Consider the following 20,766-nt stretch of genomic DNA (forward strand, 5'->3'; position numbering starts at 1 on the left):
GTCAAGACCCATCAGTGTGTTGTATTCAGGAGACCTATCTCATGTGCGAAGATATACATAGGATCAAAATAAAGGGATGGAAGGAGATTTACCAAGCAAATGGAAAGCAAAAAAAAGCAGCGGTTGAAATCCTAGTCTCCGATAAAACAGACTTTAAGCCAACAAAGATAGAAAAAAACAAAAAAGAGCAATACATAATGGTAAAGGGACCAATGCAACAAGAAGAGCTAACTATCCTAAATATATATGCACCCAATATAGGAGCACCCAGATTCATAAAAGAAGTAGTTAGAGACCTACAAAGAGACTTAGACTCCCACACAATAATAATGGGAGACTTTAATACACCACTGTCAATATTAGACAGATCAAAAAGAAAATTAACAAGGATATCCAGGACTTGACCTCAGCTCTGGACCAAGCAGATCTAATAGACATCTACAGAACTCTCCACCCCAAATCAACAGAATATACATTCTTCTCAGGACCACATCACACTTATTCTAAAATTGACCACATAATTGGAAGTAAAACCCTCCTCAGCAAGTGCAAAAGAACAGAAATCATAACAAACTGTCTCTCAGACCACAGTGCAATCAAATTAGAACTCAGGATTAAGAAACTCACTCAAAACCGTACAACTACATGGAAATTTAACAACGTGCTCCTGAATGACTACTGGGTAAATAACGAAATTAAGGCAGAAATAAATAAGTTATTTGAAGCCAATGAGAACAAAGAGACAACATACCAGAATCTCTGGGATACAGCTAAAGCAGTGTCACGAGGGAAATTTATAGCACTAAATGCCCACATCAGAAAGCAGGAAAGATCTGAAATTGATACCCAAATATCACAATTAAAATAATTAGAGAAGCAAGAGCAAATAAATTCAAAAGAAAGCAGAAGGCAAGAAATAACTAAGATCAGAGAAGAACTGAAGGAGACAGAGACATGAAAGACTCTTCAAAAAAATCAATGAATCCAGGAGCTGGTTTTTGAAAAGATTAACAAAATAGATAGATCACTAGTTAAACAAAGAAGAAAAGAGAGAAGAATCAAATAGACACAATAAAATATGATAAGGGGGATATCAGCACTGATCCCATAGAAATACAAACTATGATCAGAGAATACTACAAACACCTCTATTAGATCAACAAGAAAGAAAATTTACAAGGATATCTGTGACTTGAACTCAGCTCTGGACCAAGTGGACCTAATAGACATCTATAGAACTCTCCACCCCAAATCAACTGGAAAAAGATTTCAACAAATAAACTGGAAAATCTAGAAGAAATGGATAAATTCCTGGACATATACACCCTCCCAAGACTAAACAGGAAGAAGTCGAATTCCTGAATAGACCAATAACAAGTTTTGAAATTGAGGCAGTAATTAATAGCCTACCAACCAAAAAAAGTCCAGGACCAGATGGATTCACAGCCAAATTCTACCTGAGGTGAAAAGAGGAGCCGGTACCATTCCTTCTGAAACTATTCCAAACAATAGAAAAAGAGAGACTCCTCCCTAACTTATTTTGTGAGGCCAGCATCATCCTGATACCAAAACCTGGCAGAGATGCAACAAAAAAAGAAAATTCCAGGCCAATATCCCTGACGGACATTGATAGAAAAATCCTCAATAAAATACTGGCAAACTAAATCCAGCAACACATCAAAACGCTTATCCACCACAATCAAGTTGGCTTCATCCCTGGGACACAAATAAAGATTTAATTGGGAAAGACAGAAAGGAGGGAGAACAAGAATTACCCCAGAAGTTTTATTTCTTAACTTTTTTTTTTTTGTGAAGGGGCTCCAACTTTCTATTTGTTTTGTTTAGCTCTTCCTTTCTAATGAAAAGTACAATTTTTCTAATGGTTGTTGTGGCTGTGCCTTGTTTTCAATGTTAAGGTGATGCTTGCTAACTGAATAAGAACTGACCATTTCCTTCTGAGATCACACACTGGTACATTATACCTGCTATATCCCTTCCTGTCTGTTGGTGGTTTGTCATAGACCCTACTGGTCGACCACTGGTTATGTCCAGCTAAAGTTCTGGAACGTTTATTAGGATGAAGAAATGCAGACACTGGTCAGATTTTTCGAGGAATATGCAACTAAGTGGAGTAAACAAAATTTGGCTTTTTCTCTTAATAAGAAGGATACAGAGTCTTTTGTCACATGAAGTTTCCAGAGCTGGGAGGATGCATCCATCACAGACTCCTCCAGTGTTACTGAAGAGATATTAGCTTCCAAAGCTGGTGAAGTAAACTGAAGTATAACAACCACCCAGAGTCTAAAGCCCAACAGGAGACACTTAACAATGACACTTAGCATTTACTGTGTTAGTTAACATTTAGCAGATCTTTGTTAAAGTATTAGCAGATTTTTCTTAAAGTAGTCTATGGTTACAAAAGTTTTAATATCATCCTCTTACTTCAAGAATTTGATTTTCCAAATTTCTCCTTTTGTCTCTCATAAACAGGGAGAAGAGGAAACTTTCCACTTATTCACCATCATTCATTCCAACTGCTAAACAGATCCAGGCTCCTAACAGCTAATAAATGAAACTGAGAGGTTTGAGAAGACAATAAATAAGTCTACAGGATGCTAAGGGAGGTATTTCTGATTCCTGGCACCTGTAAACAGTGAACAGACAACCAAAGGAGACCTCCTCAGTTAATAGCTTGGGCAATACCTGGTGTAGTCACTTAAGAGCATTGCACTACGTCTCTGCCACAAACATTTCCTCCTCTTTTGCTTTGCTGAGGTGACAAAAAAAAAACTCTGCTTTAATCAAGGTTTCGGGTTCAGAGTAAAGGCTTTTATAAAATAAAAATATAAAATAATATAAAATAAAAATATTATATAACCCTGTAGTTATGCTGTGTAGTTATGCTGTGTAACTTCCTCAGGCCCTTTATCAGAGAAACCCAGCTTTACACAATGGTGATGAAAACACACTTGGAGCCCAGGGGAGGATGTGTAATCTCTCTTTATTGTTTCTATGCGTCACCGCTCAGTTGGTGGAGACAGAGCATTTCGTGGGTCTCTGACAGTCTTATTGCCCTGGTTTTCTTTGATTTTTTTCTTTTCTATCCATCTCCTCTCTTTCTCTCCATGGTACTGGACCCTCTCCATTCATTCTTTGTGTCAAAGCTCAAGGAGATAAAACAAATCTTTGACTGGGAATTCTAGACCAGTGCCGTCCATTAGAGTAGCCACTAGACACACATAGCTATCAAACATGTAAAATGTGACTAGCGTGACTGAATTTTAAATTCAGTTTAATTTTAATTAATTTAGATTTAAAAATCGAGGCTATTAAACACCACTAAACACAACTTTGTTATTTTGGTAGAACTACATTTCACTCTAGCCTTTGAAAATTTACCATGAGTTGAGATGTGCTAAGAATGTCAAATACACAGGGGAGTTCAAACACTTAGTATAAAAATCATATAAAATGTCTCATTAATAATTTTTATATTGGCCAGGTGTGGGTACCTCATTCCTATAATCCCAATACTTTGGGAGGCCAAGGTGGGAGAATCACTTGAGGCCAGGATTTAAGACCAGCCTGAGCAACAAAGCAAGACCTCCATCTCTACCAAAAATAGTAATAATGATATTTATTATGATAGATAATAATAACATTTATTACTATCTTACTATGTTGAAATAAAAATTTTTGTATAATTAAAATAAATGATATATTATTAAAGCTAATGTCACATTTCTTTTTATTCTTTAATATGGCTATAAGAAAATATAAAATTCTATAGGTGGTTCTCATAATTCTAATATATTCAATGCCAAGAGGCTCCCCTCCTTCCACGGTGAGAAAAACAAGGGATGGGGAACAATCCTCATCCTGAAGCCATCATCAGTTCCAATACCCAGCATCACTGAGCATACCAGCTAAGCTGTCTTCAGCAGGGTGGGGAACAAAGACTTTGGGCCAAGGGACTTTGGATGGTTGGGATAGGAGAGAAAGAAGACGAAGGTGTAGACAGGCAGGAGAATACTCCAAGGCCTGGAATATTTTCAGGATAGCTAGTTGGGTGCTAATTTAAGAGGGAGGGCCTTAGACATGAATATCTTGGGTTCCTTGGAGGAATGCATATATTATAAATGAGAGAGGCAACTGAGCAGAAGATGGAAAAAATCCTAAAAAGAAGCTTTAGGATAGATTGTAGGCAAGAATTCTTACGGAGGCATCAGTTTAAAATACATGACATTGTGATACTCCTTCTAATGTCAGATATCTTCTTCCAGATTCTATTCCTGGTCTTCTGTGGAGCAGGCTTGAAGGTTCTTCCATTGATGCCTCAGCTGTGTGCCAATGACCCTATTTCCTTTATGCCTATTGCAATGTCCTTTTGAAGAGACAGTTGAGTAAGTGGAGAACAAACAATTTCCCTGCAGTGTTCTAAAGTCCAAAGATGTAGAATTTCAATGGTCATTTATATCGTTTAAACCCATTGGTACAGTTTTAGACCTTTATTGCATCCAATGCCCTGATTTTAAAGGGGTGGGGAAAGAGAGAGAGAGAGAGAGAGACGGGGAGATTATGTGCCTTGCCCAGGATCAGTCACTACTCAGGATCAGTCACTACTCAGGATCAGCTGAAGCCCCTAGAAACAGAACTGGACAGGGACTCAGAACAGGCTCCTGAATCCTAATTGACGTCTATCACGAACAAATCACTTACACCAGTTTTATTTATTTTGATTATTTTTTAATTTTTATTTTTTGTGGGTACATAGTAGGTATATATATTTATGGGGTACATGAGATATTTTCATACAGGCATACAATGTATAACAATCACATTGGGTAAACAGGGTATCCATTACCTCAAGCATTTATCTTTTCTGTCACAAACAATCCACTTATAATCTTAATTATTATTAAATGTACAAAAAATTATTGTCAACTGTACTTACCCTGTTGCACTGTCAAATACTTGATCTTATTTATTCTTGTACTTTTTTTTTAAGACAGGGTCTCACTCTGTTGCCCAGATTGGAGGGCAGTGGCACAATCATGGCTCACTGCAGCCTCAACCTCCTGGCCTTAATCAATCCTCCCACCTCAGCCTCCCAAGTAGCTGGGACCACAGGTATGCACTATATATACATACATACATATATATATATATTTTTTTCTTTTTTGTAGAGACAGGGGTCTATGTTACCCAAGTTGGTCCCAAACTCCTGAGCTCAAGCAATCATCCCACTTTGGCATTCCAAAGTGCAGAGATTACAGGCTTGTGCCACCATGCCCGGCCCAGATCTTATTCATTCTATCTAACTATATTTTTGTACCCATTAACCGTCTCCACTCCTCTTGAAACTACCCTTCCCAGCCTCTGATATCCATCATTTTACTCCATATCTCCATGAGTCCACTGTTTTAATTTTACCTCCTACAAATAAGTGAGAACATGCAAAGTCTGTCTTTCTGTCCTGACATATTTCATTGAACATAATGACCTTTAGTTCCATCCATGTTGTTGCAAATGACAGGACCTCATTCTTCTTTATGGCTGAATAGTACTCCATTGTGTATATGTACCACATTTTCTTTATTTCATTAATCTGTTGGAGGACACTTAGATTTCTTTCAAATCTTAGCTATCGTCAATAGTGCTGCAATAAACATGGGAGGGCAGATATCTCTTCGATATACTGATTTCCTTTATTTTGGGTATATACCCAGCAGTGGGTTTGCTGGGTCATATGATCATTCTATTCTTTGTTTTTTGAGGAACCTCCAAACCATTCTCCATAGTGGTTATACTAATTTACATTCCCACCGACAGTGTACCAGAGTTCCCTCTTCTCCACGTCTTTGCAAGCATTCACTATTGCCTGTTTTGGATAAAAGCCACTTTTAACTAGGGTGAGATAATATCTCATTATAGTTTTCATTTGCATTTCTCTGATGACCAATGATGTTGAGCACCTTTTCATATACCTGTTTGCCATTTGTATGTGTATGTCTTCTTTTGAGAAATGTCTATTCAGATCTTTTGCCCATTTTTAATTGGATTATTAATTTTTTCCTATGGAGTTGTTTGAACTCCTTATATATTCTGGTTATTAATAGCACAAGGGTGTCAGATATTTAGTTTACAAATATTTTCTCCAATTCTGTAGGGTAGTATCACACTAATTATAACTTGTACTTGCAATTTGGGCTCTCTGCAGAGCCCAGTAGATTCTGGGCTGCCTTGTACGCTGCCCTTGTGTGCCAGTGGTCTGGTGAAGATTACTGTGTATTTAATTCAGTACATTTGAATTTTAAATGTGTTCTGGTCACAAAGAAAACATCCTTTGGAAGACTTTTTAGAGGATGAAAATGCTAGTAGAAATTCTTAATTAATAAGCTTTGGGGTAAGAAAGTATTTTTAAAGAATATTATTTATCCTTTATTTTAGAGGTTTTCTGGCCTGACCATCAAGCAATATTTCATGAGAAAAGGAAGGAATTTGGTTGATGCCAGCTATATTTAAACTAAATAAATTAAAATAAATTAAAATTAAATGTTATTTATAAATGTTTCAAAATTATCATTGAATAAATAGCTTGACTTGGTGATTACAAATCAAGGGTAGCATCAGAAGGCTAAAGCTATAAGCCAAGCTAATACATGAGAAAAATCAAATCATATTTTTTTAGAAATATGGAATTATTTATTTAAGGAATGCAATATATAGTCTCTAGAAACTACTGTCTATATATAGGAAACTCTATGCTACATCATTTCCTGCTTTTTTTTTTCAGCAAAGAGATAAATACACAACTGTTTGTATTGGTGCTGCTTTTTTTCCCATTACCATACGCGAATGGAATGAACAGCTTCTCTGAGGATGCATAGTGTAAGATGTGGAATTCCTGCCTGCTATCTTATAAGGAGTTATTTGCATATGAAATTTTGTGGACATGAGATTGAAAATGTGTGATTTATAAGCAAAAGAAAAAAAAACCTTTAAACCTTCATGCCCTGCATTTCAAATTTCTGGCTGATTTATAAACCTTTCAAAGCTCACGCTATGAAGCAATTCAAAATTTTTATGTCTATACATGTTTAGCTAATATTAACTCAACTAGCCGCCCTGTGGCATTTTCCGTGCTATTCTTCATTTTTTCCGTCTATATTTTTTCTCGTCTCGCTTTTTTAGAAACGTTATTCCTATTTCTGTCACACTGTCACCTTTTAGTCTGTCTTGCAAGAATGTAACATCAGCAGCCAAATGAACCTAGGAAAGAAGAAAAAAACAGGCCTGTGTCATTTAATTAAAAAACAAAAAACTAAATTTTTCTGTCTTTTTTCAGCTTTCTTTACTTTCCTTAAGAAATGATTTTTAAAAAAGCTTATTCGTGGATAAAGGGCCCTTTACTGAGTGTCCTCCAGAGATGGTCCAGCTGTGTGTCAGCTCTGTGGTGTGAATCTGCAAAGAGAAGGGTGGTCCAGGCCAACTAGGATGACTGGGACACCCAGACTCTGCCAAGCTTAGCTCACTGTGCAAGGCTGAACTCTGGATCCAACTTTAGAAGAACACAAATTCCCAGCTCGGAGATAGCCTTGACCAAGTGTGCTTAGCCAGCAGAATTTCCAAGAATAAATGGATTCTTAAATGATTGCTTGCAAACAGATTTGCCATAAATCATTCTGTCATTAGCTAAATAACATAATCACTTATCCTAACAACATTTAGCAGTCACTTATGGCTTTGAGAGCTTTGAGTATAATATCAATTAAATGAATTATAGATACAAAATTAAAGATTGAAATTACAGACATGAATATTTGATACTCAGGCCTTCTTTTTCTCTGTAAGGTATTTCCCATTTCCCAGGCACTGAAGTAAGCAGGGCTTACTTCTTTATTCATTAAAATGTGTCCACATAAGAGCAGCATGATATTGCTGACCTACCCCCAATAGTGTATTTGCTCAGAGTTATTCTGATTTATTGGGGAAAATAAGATAAATAAGTAAAAGCACCCAGTAAAAGCAAATAATATGTGAAAAATGCCCACGTGTAGCAGGCAATTAATTGATAGTTATTGAATCTTACCTGACTTAGTCCCCTCTCTCACTAAGAATTCCTTAGCTAGCCAGCCTCAATTTGTGAAACCATTAGTGTACCAAATTATCTGACTCACACTGGGCCCGGCCTTGCAATGACTACCATTTAACAGAGGATGTAGATTGCACTTGGAAATACAGAAGCAACATTCATCCTCAACTTTTTCTTCCATAAGATTTTTTAAGTCTTTGTCAAAATTTAACAGAACATAAATTAAATTAACAGGGAGACAATGCTGAAGCTATTTGGATATTTGGGGACACATGAGGTCTGATACCAGCTGTCATTCAGCAAATATAATCAGCTGCTATTTATGAGAGTGGAAGACATTCTTATCCTATTATTGACTTGGTTTTATGGTTTTTCCCTTTGCCCGTAAACGCTCATAATGCTTTCCCACCCCTTCCTTGATCTCATGGCCACCGACTATAGGACAAGTCTAAAAAGATGCTAGGGTAGAAGCATGGAGAATCTGTGTGAACAATACATTATTTCTATTGTTTTATGCATTTGGATTACTTGTATTCTATTTTCCCCTAATTATCACAAATAATTTAAAATTACCTGCATGCCTCATTATTAGGTAGCTCAATACATAACAAGACTTTGGTTGCTATCTGGTTCCACCATTCTTAATAGCTAAGCTTCTGGGAAAATGAGACTTTGTTGACTATTACCTCTTCTCAAGCTGTTGTTGGCTCACCAATCTATGACAGATTCTCTTCTTTTCATCTACTTTCCGAAAGGAGCTTCTACCAAGGCCCTCCTGGGTCTTTTGGTTCCTAAATGTTGTAAATATTTTCCGGGTCCAGTTTAACTTAGACTCTTTGCTGTACTTGTTCTTATTAATCACTCTGTCTTCTTGAAATGATCTCCTCTCTTGTTTCTATGACTCCTTCTTTTCCTACCTCTGATTTTTCTTTCTTGGTATCCTTTTCAGCCTTTGTGCTCTCTGTTTAACCTACTTATTATATTTTATTGCTTCCTACGGTTCTGTTGGTCCCTTTTCTTCTTGCTCTACAGATTCTGCCTAGGCATTCTTTTCCAATTCTAATGCTTCTTCAATCCACGTCTCTCTGTGAGTTCCAGACACGGATAAACAACTGTTGCTGGATAGCCTCACTTGTGTGTGTTAAACACCTCAACTCCAGCAGGCTCAAAATTGAACTCTTCACTTTGTCTCTACCAAGCCCAGATGTACTTCTGTTGGTTTTGTTCCTCTTGGTTTAATAGTACAACCATCTCTACAGGTTGCTCAGAAATTTACAAATCATTCTTGAATCTTTTTCTCAATTTCGTTCCTTTCAGGCAGTTCATAACCTAGTCTTATCTGTTGCATCTTTTTGATGTTGTTCAAATGGTCTTCCTCTCCCCATTCCTGCTGTCAGGGCTTTGTTGTGGTTTTACCTGAGGTTACCATCATAACTTCCAAAGTGCCCTAATCCTTTACTTCAGCACTGTTCCCTCTGATATACTTTCATTTGGTTGATAAAGAAACGAAATTCCTAAATCACACATTTCAAAATATTATTCTACTGTTTATAAACCTATATTGATTTCTGTTGCTTTCAATATAAAAATCTGAATTTCCAAGATTGTCGTATGAATCCCTTTTCTTAAAATCAGGCTTCTGGAAAGAATTTAAGCCTCCTTTTTCATGACAATCTATCTCTCAATTTATGTGTCAGTCATACTGAACTAATTCAAGTTCCTTGTTCCTTGAGTGAAACATTCTTTTTGTACCTTTGGATATGCTGATTCTTCTACCTGTTATATTATTTTTCTCCTGCTCCTCTTACCAAGGCTTTTATCTAACTCCTATTTTTCCTTCAAAAGCCAGTTTAGAGTTTCCTTAGGAAGTCTACAAAGTTTTTCCTGCCATAGGTCCTCTCATAGCCTTAATTATACTTCTTTGTACATCTGACTTTTCCATTAGACAGAAGATTCTTTAAAGGCAGCAACTATGTCTTGTTCATCTGTGTATACTCAGTGCCTGACACTTAGCAGATACTAATAACTGTTTCAGTTAAACCAATGAATAATTCAGGTGTAAAATCCAGCCTCTACAGTGGCCAATGATCCCTGCCTCCTGTAATTCACACCCTCAGGTAGCACCCTCCTACATGGCACCAGGGTTGGCAGCATAAGTGGCCATGTTGTGATTAGATCTACAAAGAGGTCCATGTGGCCAGGAACTTCATGAAGCCTCCTGCCAACTGCCAGCAAGCCACTGGGGCTGTGTGAGTGAGCTTGGAAGTGGATTCTCCAGCCTCAGTCAAGTCGCCAGAGGTTGCAGCCCTGGCCAGCAGCTTGACTGCATGTGTATTAAGCCATGAAAGACTCTGAATGACAACCACTTAGCTAAGCTGCTCCCAGATTTCTGATCCTCAGAAACTGTGTGAGATAATAAATGTTTGTTTTTTTAAGCTGCTGCATTTTGGGGGTAATTTGTAACACACCATTAGATAACCAATATACCCAGCAAAATGAATTATGTATATTGGTTATCTTATTTTAGTCTTAGAAGGATTAAGAGATTCTTCATTCATTCTTCACTTATTCAACTTTACCATTTCCAAGGCACCTCTGATAATCCCACAGAGCAAGTTGCAGTAGCACAGAGAAGATCGCCCAGCAGGGAGCTCTTCCACAAACTCCACCAGAGGATTCTTGTCTAGAATCAGGGAAAATTCATTTTTGCTTGAATTGTTACAGGTCACACTTGGTGTAATTCCCAGGTACATCTTGAAAGCAACCTGACAAGAAGAAAATAAAACTACCAAAACTTGGTCTAGAACAAATAACTATTAGCAGACTAAACAAATACCCTGTTCTAGGCATTGCAGCACAATGGTTAAGCACATGGAGTCTGTAGTCAAGAAGTCCAGCTTCACCCTTAGCTTTGCAATTTATTGATCCTATGATGTGAAATTTTTAAATATTTTTACTTGTGAGTCACTTCCAAGATTGCCAAATAGGAACAGCTCCAGTCTATAGCTCCCAGTGAGATCAATGGAGAAGGGTGATTTCTGCATTTCCAACTGAGGTACCTGGTTCATCTCATTGGGACTGGTTGGACAGCAGGTGCAGCCCATGGAGGGTGAGCCAAAGCAGGGCGGGGCATCGCCTCATGTGGGAAGCACAAGGGATCAGGGTATTTCCCTTTCCTAGCCAAGAGAAGCTGTGAGTAACTGTACTTGGAGGAACTATACACTTCTGCCCGAATCCTGAGCTTTTCTCACAGTCTTTGCATCTGGAAGAACAGGAGATTCCCTCCCTCAGGAGATTCCCTCCCGAGCCTGTGCCTGGCTTGGCAGGTCCCATGCCCATGGAGCCTTGCTCGCTGCTAGCACAGATGCCTGAGATCAAGCTGGGATGCTGAAGGTTGGCGGGGGAAGGGTGTCCGCCATTGCTCAGGCTTGAGTAGGTGGTTCTGTGCTCACAATGTAAACAAAGAGGCAGGGAAGCTCGAACTGGGTGGAGCCCACAGCAGCTCAACAAGGTCTACTGCCTCCTTAGATTCCACCTCTGGGGGCAGGGCATATCTGAACAAAAGGCAGCAGACAATTTCTGCAGACTTAAACGTTCCTGCCTGACAGCTCTGAAGAGAGCAGTGGTTCTCCCAGCCTGGTGTTCAAGCTCCGATAACAGACAGACTGCCTACTCAAGTGGGTCCCTGACCCCCATGTAGCCTGACTGGGAGACACCTCCCTATAGGAGCTGACAGACACCTCATACAGGCAGGTGCCCCTCTGGGACAAAGCTTCCAGAGGAAGGATCAGGCAACAATATCTGCTGTTCTGCAGCCTCCACTGGTGATACCCAGGCAAGGAGATTCTGGAGTGGACCTCCAGAAAACTCCAACAGACCTGCAGCTGAGGGGCCTGTCTGTTAGAAGGAAAACTAACAAACAGAAAGGAATAGCATCAACATCAACAAAAAGGACATCCACACCTAACCCCATCCATAGGTCACCAACATTAAAGACCAAAGGTAGATAAAACCACAAACATGGGGAGAAACCAGAGCAGAAAAGCTGAAAATTCCAAAAACCAGAACACCTCTTCTCCTCCAAAGGAATACAACTCTTTGCCAGCAAGGGAACAAAACTGGATGGAGAATGAGTTTGACAAGTTGACAGAAGTAGGCTTCAGAGGTCAGTAATAACAAACTTCTCCTAGCTAAAGGAGCACATTCTAACCCATTGCAAGGAAGCTAAAAACCTTGAAAAAAGGTTAGATGAATGGCTAACTAGAATAACTAGTGTAGAGAAGAGCTTCAATGACCTGATGGAGCTGAAAAACCACAGTACAAAAACTTCATGAAGCATATACAAGCTTCAATAGCCAATTTGATCAAGTGGAAAAAAGGATATCAGTGACTGAAGATCAAATTAATGAAATAAAGTGAGAAGGCAAGATTAGAGAAAAAAGAGTGAAAAGAAATGAACAAAGCCTCCAAGAAATATGGGACTATGTGAAAAGACCAAATCCAGATTTGATCAGTGTACCTGAAAGTGATGGGGAGAATGGAACCAAGTTAGAAAACACTCTTCAGGATATTACCCAGGAGAACTTCCCCAACCTAGCAAGGCAGGTCAACATTCAAATTCAGGAAATACAGAGAACACCACAAAGATAGTCCTCAAGAAGATCAACCCCAAGACACATAATTATCAGATTCACCAAGGTTGAAATGAAGGAAACAATGTTAAGGGCAGCCAGAGAGAAAGGTTGTGTTACCCACAAAGGGAAGCCCATCAGACTAACAGCGGATTTCTTGGCAGAAACACTACAAGCCAGAAGATAGTGGGGGCCAATATTCAACATTCTTAAAGAAAAGGATTTTCAACACAGAATTTCATATCCAGCCAAATGAAGCTTCATAAGTGAAGGAGAAAACAATCCTTTTCAGACAAGCAAATGCTGAGAGATTTTGTCACCACCAGGCCTGCCTTACAAGAGCTCCTGAAGGAAGCACTAAACATGGAAAGGAACAACCAATACCAGCCATTGCAAAAACATGCCAAATTGTAAAGACCATTGACACTATGAAGAAACTGCATCAACTACTGGGCAAAATAACCAGCTAGCATCATAATGACAGGATCAAATTCACACATAACAATATTAACCTTAAATATTACGGGCTAAATGCCCCAATTAAAAGACACAGACTGGCAAATCGGATAAAGAGTCAAGACCCATCAGTGTGCTGTATTCACATGCAAAGACACACATAGGCTCAAAATAAATGGATGGAGGAAGATCTACCAAGCAAATGGAAAGAAAAAAAAAAGTAAGGGTTGCAATCCTGATCTCTGATAAAACAGACTTTAAACCAACAAAGATCAAAAGAGACAAAGAAGGCCATTACATAATGGTAAAGGGATCAATTCAACAAGAAGAGCTAACTATCCTAAATATATATGCACCCAATACAGGAGCACCCCGATTTATAAAGCAAGTTCTTAGAGACCTGCAAAGAGACTTAGACTCCCACACAATAATAATGGAAGACTTTAACACCCCACTGTCAATATTAGGCAGAACAATGAGACAGAAAATTAACAAGGATATCCAGGACTTGAACTCAGCCTTGGACCAAGTAGACCTAATAGACATCTACAGAACTCTCCACCCCAAATCAACAGAACATATGTTCTTCTCAGCACCACATCACACTTATTCTAACATTGACCACATAATTGGAAGTAAAACCCCCCTCAGTAAATGTGAAAGAACAGAAATTAAAACAAACTGTCTCTCAGACCACAGTGCAATCAAATTAGAACTCAGGAGTAAAAAACTCACTCAAAACCACAAAACTCCATGGAAACTGAACAACCTGCTCCAATGACTACTGGGTAAATAATGAAATGAAGGCAGAAATAAAGATGTTCTTAGAAACCAGTGAGAACAAAGACACAATGTACCAAAACCTCCATGGCACATTTAAAGCAGTGTGTAGAGGGAAATTTATAGCACTAAATGCCCACAAGACAAAGCAGGAAAGATCTAAAATTAACACCCTAACACCACAATTTAAAGAACTAGAGAAGCAAGAGCAAACAAACGCAAAAGCCAGCAGAAGACAAGAAATAACTAAAATCAGAGCAGAACTGAAGGAGATAGAGACACACACAAAAAAAAACCCTTCAAAAAAATCAATGAATCCAGGAGCTGTTTTTTTTTGAAAAGATCAACAAAGTAGATCTACCACTAGCACAACTAATGAAGAAAAAAAGACAGAATCATCAAATAGACACAAAAATCATCAAATAGACACAGAAATACAAACTACCATCAGAGAATACCATAAACACCTCACACAAATAAACTAGAAAATGTAGAAGAAATGGATAAATTCCTGGACACATACACCCTCCCAAGACTAAACCAGGAAGCAGCTGAATCTCTGAATAGACTAACAACAGGTTCTGAAATTGAGGCAATAATTAATAGCCTACCAACCAAAAAAAGTCCAGGACCAGACAGATTCACAGCCAAATTCTACCCAGAGGTACAAAAAGAAGCTGGTACCATTCCTTCTGAAACTATTCCAATCAATAGAAAAAGAGAGAATCCTCCCTAACTCATTTTATGAAGCCAGCATCATCCTGATACCAAAGCCTGGCAGAGACACAACAAAAAAGAGAATTTTAGGCCAATATTCCTGATGAACATCAATGCAAAAATCCTCAATAAAATACTGGCAAACTGAATCCAGCAGCACATCAAAAACCTGGAATGCAAGGCTGGTTAAACATATGTAATCAATCACATAAACAGAACCAAAGACAAAAACCACATGATTATCTCCATAGATGCAGAAAAGGCCTTCGACAAAATTCAACAGCCCTTCATGATAAAAACTCTCAATAAACTAGGTATTGATGGAACGTATCTCAAAATAATAAAAGCTATTTATGACAAACCCACAGCCAATATCATATTGAATGGGCAAAAACTGGAAGCATTCCCTTTGAAAACCGGCACAAGGCAAGGATGCCCTCTCTCACCACTCCTATTCAACATAGTATTGAAAGTTCTGGCCAGGGAATCAGGCAAGAGAAATAAATAAAGAGTATTCAATTAGGAAAAGAGGAAGTCAAATTGTCTCTGTTTGCAGACGACATGATAATATATTTAGAAAACCCCATCATCTCAGCCCAAAATCTCCTTAAGCTGATAAGCAACTTCAGCAAAGTCTCAGGATACAAAATCAATGTGCAAAAATCGCAAGCATTCCTATACACAAATAACAGACAAACAGAGAGCCAAATCATGAGTGAACTCCCATTCACAATTCCTACAAAGATAAAAAAATACCTAGGAATCCAACTTACAAGGGATGTGAAGGACCTCTTCAAGGAGAACTACAAACCACTGCTCAAGTAAATAAGAGGGGACACAATCAAATGGAAAAACATTCCATGCTCATGGATAGAAAGAATCAATATCATGAAAATGGCCATATTGCCCAAGGTAATTTATAGATTCAATGCCATCCCCATCAAACTACCAATGACTTTCTTCACAGAATTGGAAAAAACTACTTTAAATTTCATATGGAACCAAAAAAGAGCCTGCATAGCCAAGACAATCCTAAGCAAAAAGAACAAAGCTGGAAGCATCAAGCTATCTGACTTCAAACTATACTACAAGGTTACAGTAACCAAAACAGCATGATACTTGTACCCAAACCAGATATATAGACAAATGGAACAGAACAGAGGCCCCAAAAATAACACCACACATCTACAACCATCTGATCTTTGACAAACCTGACAAAAACAAGAAATAGGGAAAGGATTCCCTGTTTAATAAATGGTGTTGGGAAAACTGGCTAGCCATATGTAGAAAGCTGAAACTGGATCCCTTCCTTATACCTTATACAAAAACTAACTCAAGATGGATTAAAGACTTAAGTGTAAAACCTAAAACCATGAAAATCCTAGAAGAAAACCTAGACAATACCATTCAGGACATAGGCATGGGCAAAGACTTCATGACTAAAACACCAAAAGCAATGGCAACAAAAGCCAAAATAAACAAATGGGATCTAATTAATCTAAAGAGCTTCTGCACCACAAAAGAAGCTATCATCAGAGTGAGCAGGCAACCTACAGAATGGGAGAAAATTTTTGCAATCTACCCATCTGACAAAGGGTTAATATCCAGAGTCTACAAAGAACTTAAACAAATGTACAAGGAAAAAACAACCCCATCAAAAAGAGGGCAAAGGATATGAACAGACACTTCTCAAAAGAAGACATTTATGCAGCCAACAGACATGAAGAAATTCCCATCATCACTGTTCATCAGAGAAAAGCAAATCAAAACCACAATGAAATACTATCTCTTGCCAGTTACAATGGCGATCATCAAAAAGTCAGGAAACAACAGATGCTGGAGAGGATGTGGAGAAGTAGGAACACTTTTACACTGTTGGTGGGAGTGTAAATTAGTTCAACAATTGTGGAAGACAGTGTGGCGATTCCTCAAGGATCTAGAACTAGAAATACCATTCGACTCAGTGATCCCATTACTGGGTATATACCCAAAGGATTATAAATTATGTTACTATAAAGACACACGCACATGTATGTTTATTATGGCACTATTCACAATAGCAAAGACTTGGAACCAACCCAAACGTACATCAATGATAGACTGGATAAAGAAAATGTGGCACATATACACCATGGAATACCCTGCAGCCATAAAAAAGGATGAGTTCATGTCCTTTGCAGGGACATGGATGAAGCTGGAAACCATCATTCTCAGCAAGATATCACAAGGACAAAGAACCAAACACTGCACGTTCTCACTCATAAGTGGGAGTTGAACAATGAGAACACGTGGATACAGGGAGGGGAACATCACACACTGGGGCCTGTCAGGGGCTAGGGGGCTGGAGGAGGGATAGCGTTAAGAGAAATACCTAATGTAAATGACGAGGTGATGGGTGCACCAAACCATCATGGCACATGTATACCTATGAGACAAACCTGCATGTCGTGCACATGTACTCTAGAACTTAAGGTATAAAAAGAAATAAATAAAAATAAATACTATTTTTACTTGTACAGAATATTGTAAGAGGCTAATTTTCTGTGGAAATAATATGGTTTGTAAAAAATTACATTAAATCATTATTTTCAAAATCTTTTTAAAAGATACATATCCTTTAGGGGAGTAAGAAATTAAAATACTATTAATCATCAATATATCAGCTAATACTTGTCACACTGATACTAGCAAAGTATAAAACTCTGGATTAGAAGGGACCCAGGACACATTTGCCATGACAGTATGTTGACAGTCAAAGCAGAGGATGCTAGGGGCAGATTAGACCCAAGAATACATTTTGGGAAGTGGAGGGAACAATTTTGGAGTAGCTAGCCGTTATCTGTGGTCTCAGTCACCTGTGGTCAAGATAATTTGAAAATGTTAGATAGAAAATTCTAGAAATATATAATTCATAAGTTTCAAATTGTGCTTCTGAGCAGTGTGATGAAACCGCTCACTGTCCCTACTCCATACTGCCCGGAACGTGAATCATCCCTTCGTCCAGTGTATTCACACTGTTTATGCTATGACCTGCCCATGGGTCACTTGTTAACTGCCTCAGTTAGCAGATTTTTAAAAAACATAATATATACGGGTTTGGTACTGTCTGCAGTTTGGGGGTCTTGGTTGCAGTTATCCCCTGTGGGTCTTGGTAGCAGGTATCCCCTGTGGGTAACAGGGGACTACACTACTATCAAAGACAAGTCTCTAAGGAGCAAGTGGTAGTGGTGGGAGGCGCATAAATGAATTATAAAGTAACTTCACAAAAACATCTGCTGTTTTACAGTGCTTGAAGAATTTTACAATGTGGAAATGGAAGAAATCTTGCAGACTGTGTCTTTTAAGGCCTTAGTTTCAAAAATAAGTAAACTGGTGTTCAGAGAAGTCAAATCACACTGCCAAGACCATGCTATAACTTAATTCCTTGGCTCCTAGTCCAAGGCAATTTCTTTTCACAAAACACACAGGCCTGGACTTTGAAGTTTATTAATGAAATTTTGTCAGCTTGATATGTTGCCATCTTTCAAGTGCAGAAATTAATTAATTTTTAAAATTAAGAGCTGTGTAGGAGAGAAATGGAAGCAATTTTCTTAAATTACTTATAATCAGAAGGACTAGGAGATTCGTTATTCATTCTTCATTTATTCAACAGACACTTCTTGAGCACCACCAGTCTGGCACAGTACCTGGCACATAGTGGGAGTTCAATAGCCATTTGCAAGACAAATTATAGAATGGGCATCTATTGACTGAATGTTTGCCAGATAGACAAGACTAGGGGTCTGGGGGGAAGTGACAAAGACATTCTAGGTAGTGGGAACATGTCATGAGCATAAAATACCATGATGGGGTTCAGGGAAGCTCTACATCTATCAACTTGTGAGCAGTTGTGAGCCCCAAAGGTGTGAACTGGCTAATGCAGAATTCAATTTCGGTTTTAGGGGGATCATTTTCTTGTCAGCATAGAGGATGGATTTAGGGTTATGGATGGGAGTGAGCATGAGGTCAATGGCTGAGATACTAATCAAAAAGTTACTGTTATAGTAAGCCTAGGAAAGAAATGATGAGGACTCTTCCCATTTTGACTTTCCTTCGAAACTCAAACTCTCCCTAAACTTGCCCATGTAAAATGCATATATCCCAAATCCTAAAATTTGATCTCCAACACTAGCCAGTTTAGGAAGATAAAAAATGAAAGGGGGAAAGTTGAAGGCATTCCCCCTAAGAAGTGGAACAAGACAGGGAGGCCTACTTTCACCACTTCTATTCAACACAGTGCTATTAATAGAAATCCCATCCATAGCAATCAGGCAAGAGAAAGAAATAAAGGGCATCCAAATTAGAAAAGAGGAAGTCAAACTATCTCCATTTGTCAGGATAATCACATATCTAGAAAACCCTAAAGACTCCTCCAAAAGACTACTAGATTTGATAAATGAATTTAGTAAAGTCTTAGTTTACAAAACTAATGTACCCAAATCAGTAGCCCTGCTATACACCAACAACAACCAAGCTGAGAGCCAAATCAAGAACTCAATCCCTTTTATAAGAGTTGCAAAAAAAAACCCACTGCTGAATATACTTAATCAAAGAGGTGGAAGATCTCTATAAGGAGAACTATAAAACGCAGCTGAAAGAAGTCATAGATGACACAAAAACAGGGAAATATATGCCATGCTCCTGGATTGGAAGAATCAATATTGTGAAAATAACCATACTTCCCAAAGCAATCTACAGATTCAATGCAATTCCTATCAAAATACCAACACCATTTTTCACAGAATTAGAAAAAACAATCCTAAAATTTCTATGGAACCAAAAAAAGAGCCCCAACAGCCAAAGCAATACTAAGCAAAAAGAATAAATCTGGAGCCATCACATTACCTGACTTCAAATTATACTACAAAGGTATAGTTATCAAAACAGCATAGTACTGGTACAAAAGTAGATACATAGACCAATGGAACAGAATAGAGAACCCAGAACCAACTGATCTTTGACAAAGCATACAAAAACACAAACTGGGGAAAGGACACTGTATCCATTAAAAGGTGCTTGGAAAATGGGATAGCAACATGTAGAGGAATGAAACTGGATCCCTGTCACACACCATATACAAAAATCAACTCAAGATGGATCAGACACTTATATCTAAGATGTGAAACCATAAAATTTCTAGAAGAAAACCTAATAAAAACTCTTCTGGACATTGGCCTAGGCAAAGAATTTATGACTAAGACCCAAAAAGCAAATGCAACAAAACCAACAATAAATAAATGGGACCTAATTAAACTAAAAAGCTTCTGCACAGCAAAAGAAATAAACATCAGAGTAAACAGGCAACCCACAAAATGGGAGAAGATATTTGTAAACTATGCATCTGACAAAGGACTAATATCCAGTATCTACAAGGAACTCAAACGAATCAGCAAGAAAAAAACACATAATCTCATCAAAAAGTGAGCAAATGACATCAATAGACATTTCTCAAAAGAAGATATACAAATGGACAACAAACATGAAAAAATGCTCAACATCACTAATCATTAGGGAAATGTAAACTAAAACCACAATGAGATACCACCTTATTCTAGTAATAATGGCTATTACTAAAAAGGCAAAAACAATAGATATTGGTATGAATTTTGTGAAAACAGAATGCCTGTAGAATGCTGGTAGGAGTGTAAATTAGTACAACCTCTATAAAAAACAGTATGGAGATTTCTTTCTTTCCTTCTATGTATTTATTTATGAGACAGGGTCTTGCTCTGTCACCCAGACTGGAATGCAGTGGCATGATTTGGCTGACCACAACCTCAGCCTCCTGGGCTCAAGCAATCCTCCTATCTCTGCCTCCTGAGTAGCTGGGACTACAGGTGCATGCCACCGAGCCTGGCTAATTTTTTTTTGGTATTTTTTTGTAGAGATGGAGATTCACCATGTTGCCTAGGCTGGTCTCGAACTCTTTGGCTCAAGCAATCCACCTGCATCGGCCTCCCAAAATGCTAGGATTACAGACGTGAACCACGGCGCCTTTCTTTAGTTCTTAAAGAAAGAACTTTAAGTACTAAAAGTAGATCTACTATT

General features: G+C 38.2%; 1 protein-coding gene across 1 annotated transcript in view; it reads right to left on the bottom strand.

Annotated features, from left to right (window-relative positions):
- Positions 1-5,184: 5,184 nt before the first annotated feature.
- The window catches only part of TRAPPC3L (trafficking protein particle complex subunit 3L), a 51,325-nt gene continuing 35,743 nt past the window's right edge, over positions 5,185-20,766 (bottom strand). Inside the window, exons 4-5 of the mRNA XM_055243836.2 lie at positions 10,675-10,860; positions 5,185-7,272 (exon numbers count right to left, since the gene is read on the bottom strand). Coding sequence (XP_055099811.1) covers positions 7,153-7,272; positions 10,675-10,860 — 306 coding nt within the window. The 3' untranslated portion in view covers positions 5,185-7,152. The remainder of the gene's footprint in view (positions 7,273-10,674; positions 10,861-20,766) is intronic.

Source organism: Symphalangus syndactylus, chromosome 2, assembly GCF_028878055.3.
Source record: "Symphalangus syndactylus isolate Jambi chromosome 2, NHGRI_mSymSyn1-v2.1_pri, whole genome shotgun sequence".
Classification (NCBI taxonomy): Eukaryota; Metazoa; Chordata; class Mammalia; order Primates; family Hylobatidae; genus Symphalangus; species Symphalangus syndactylus.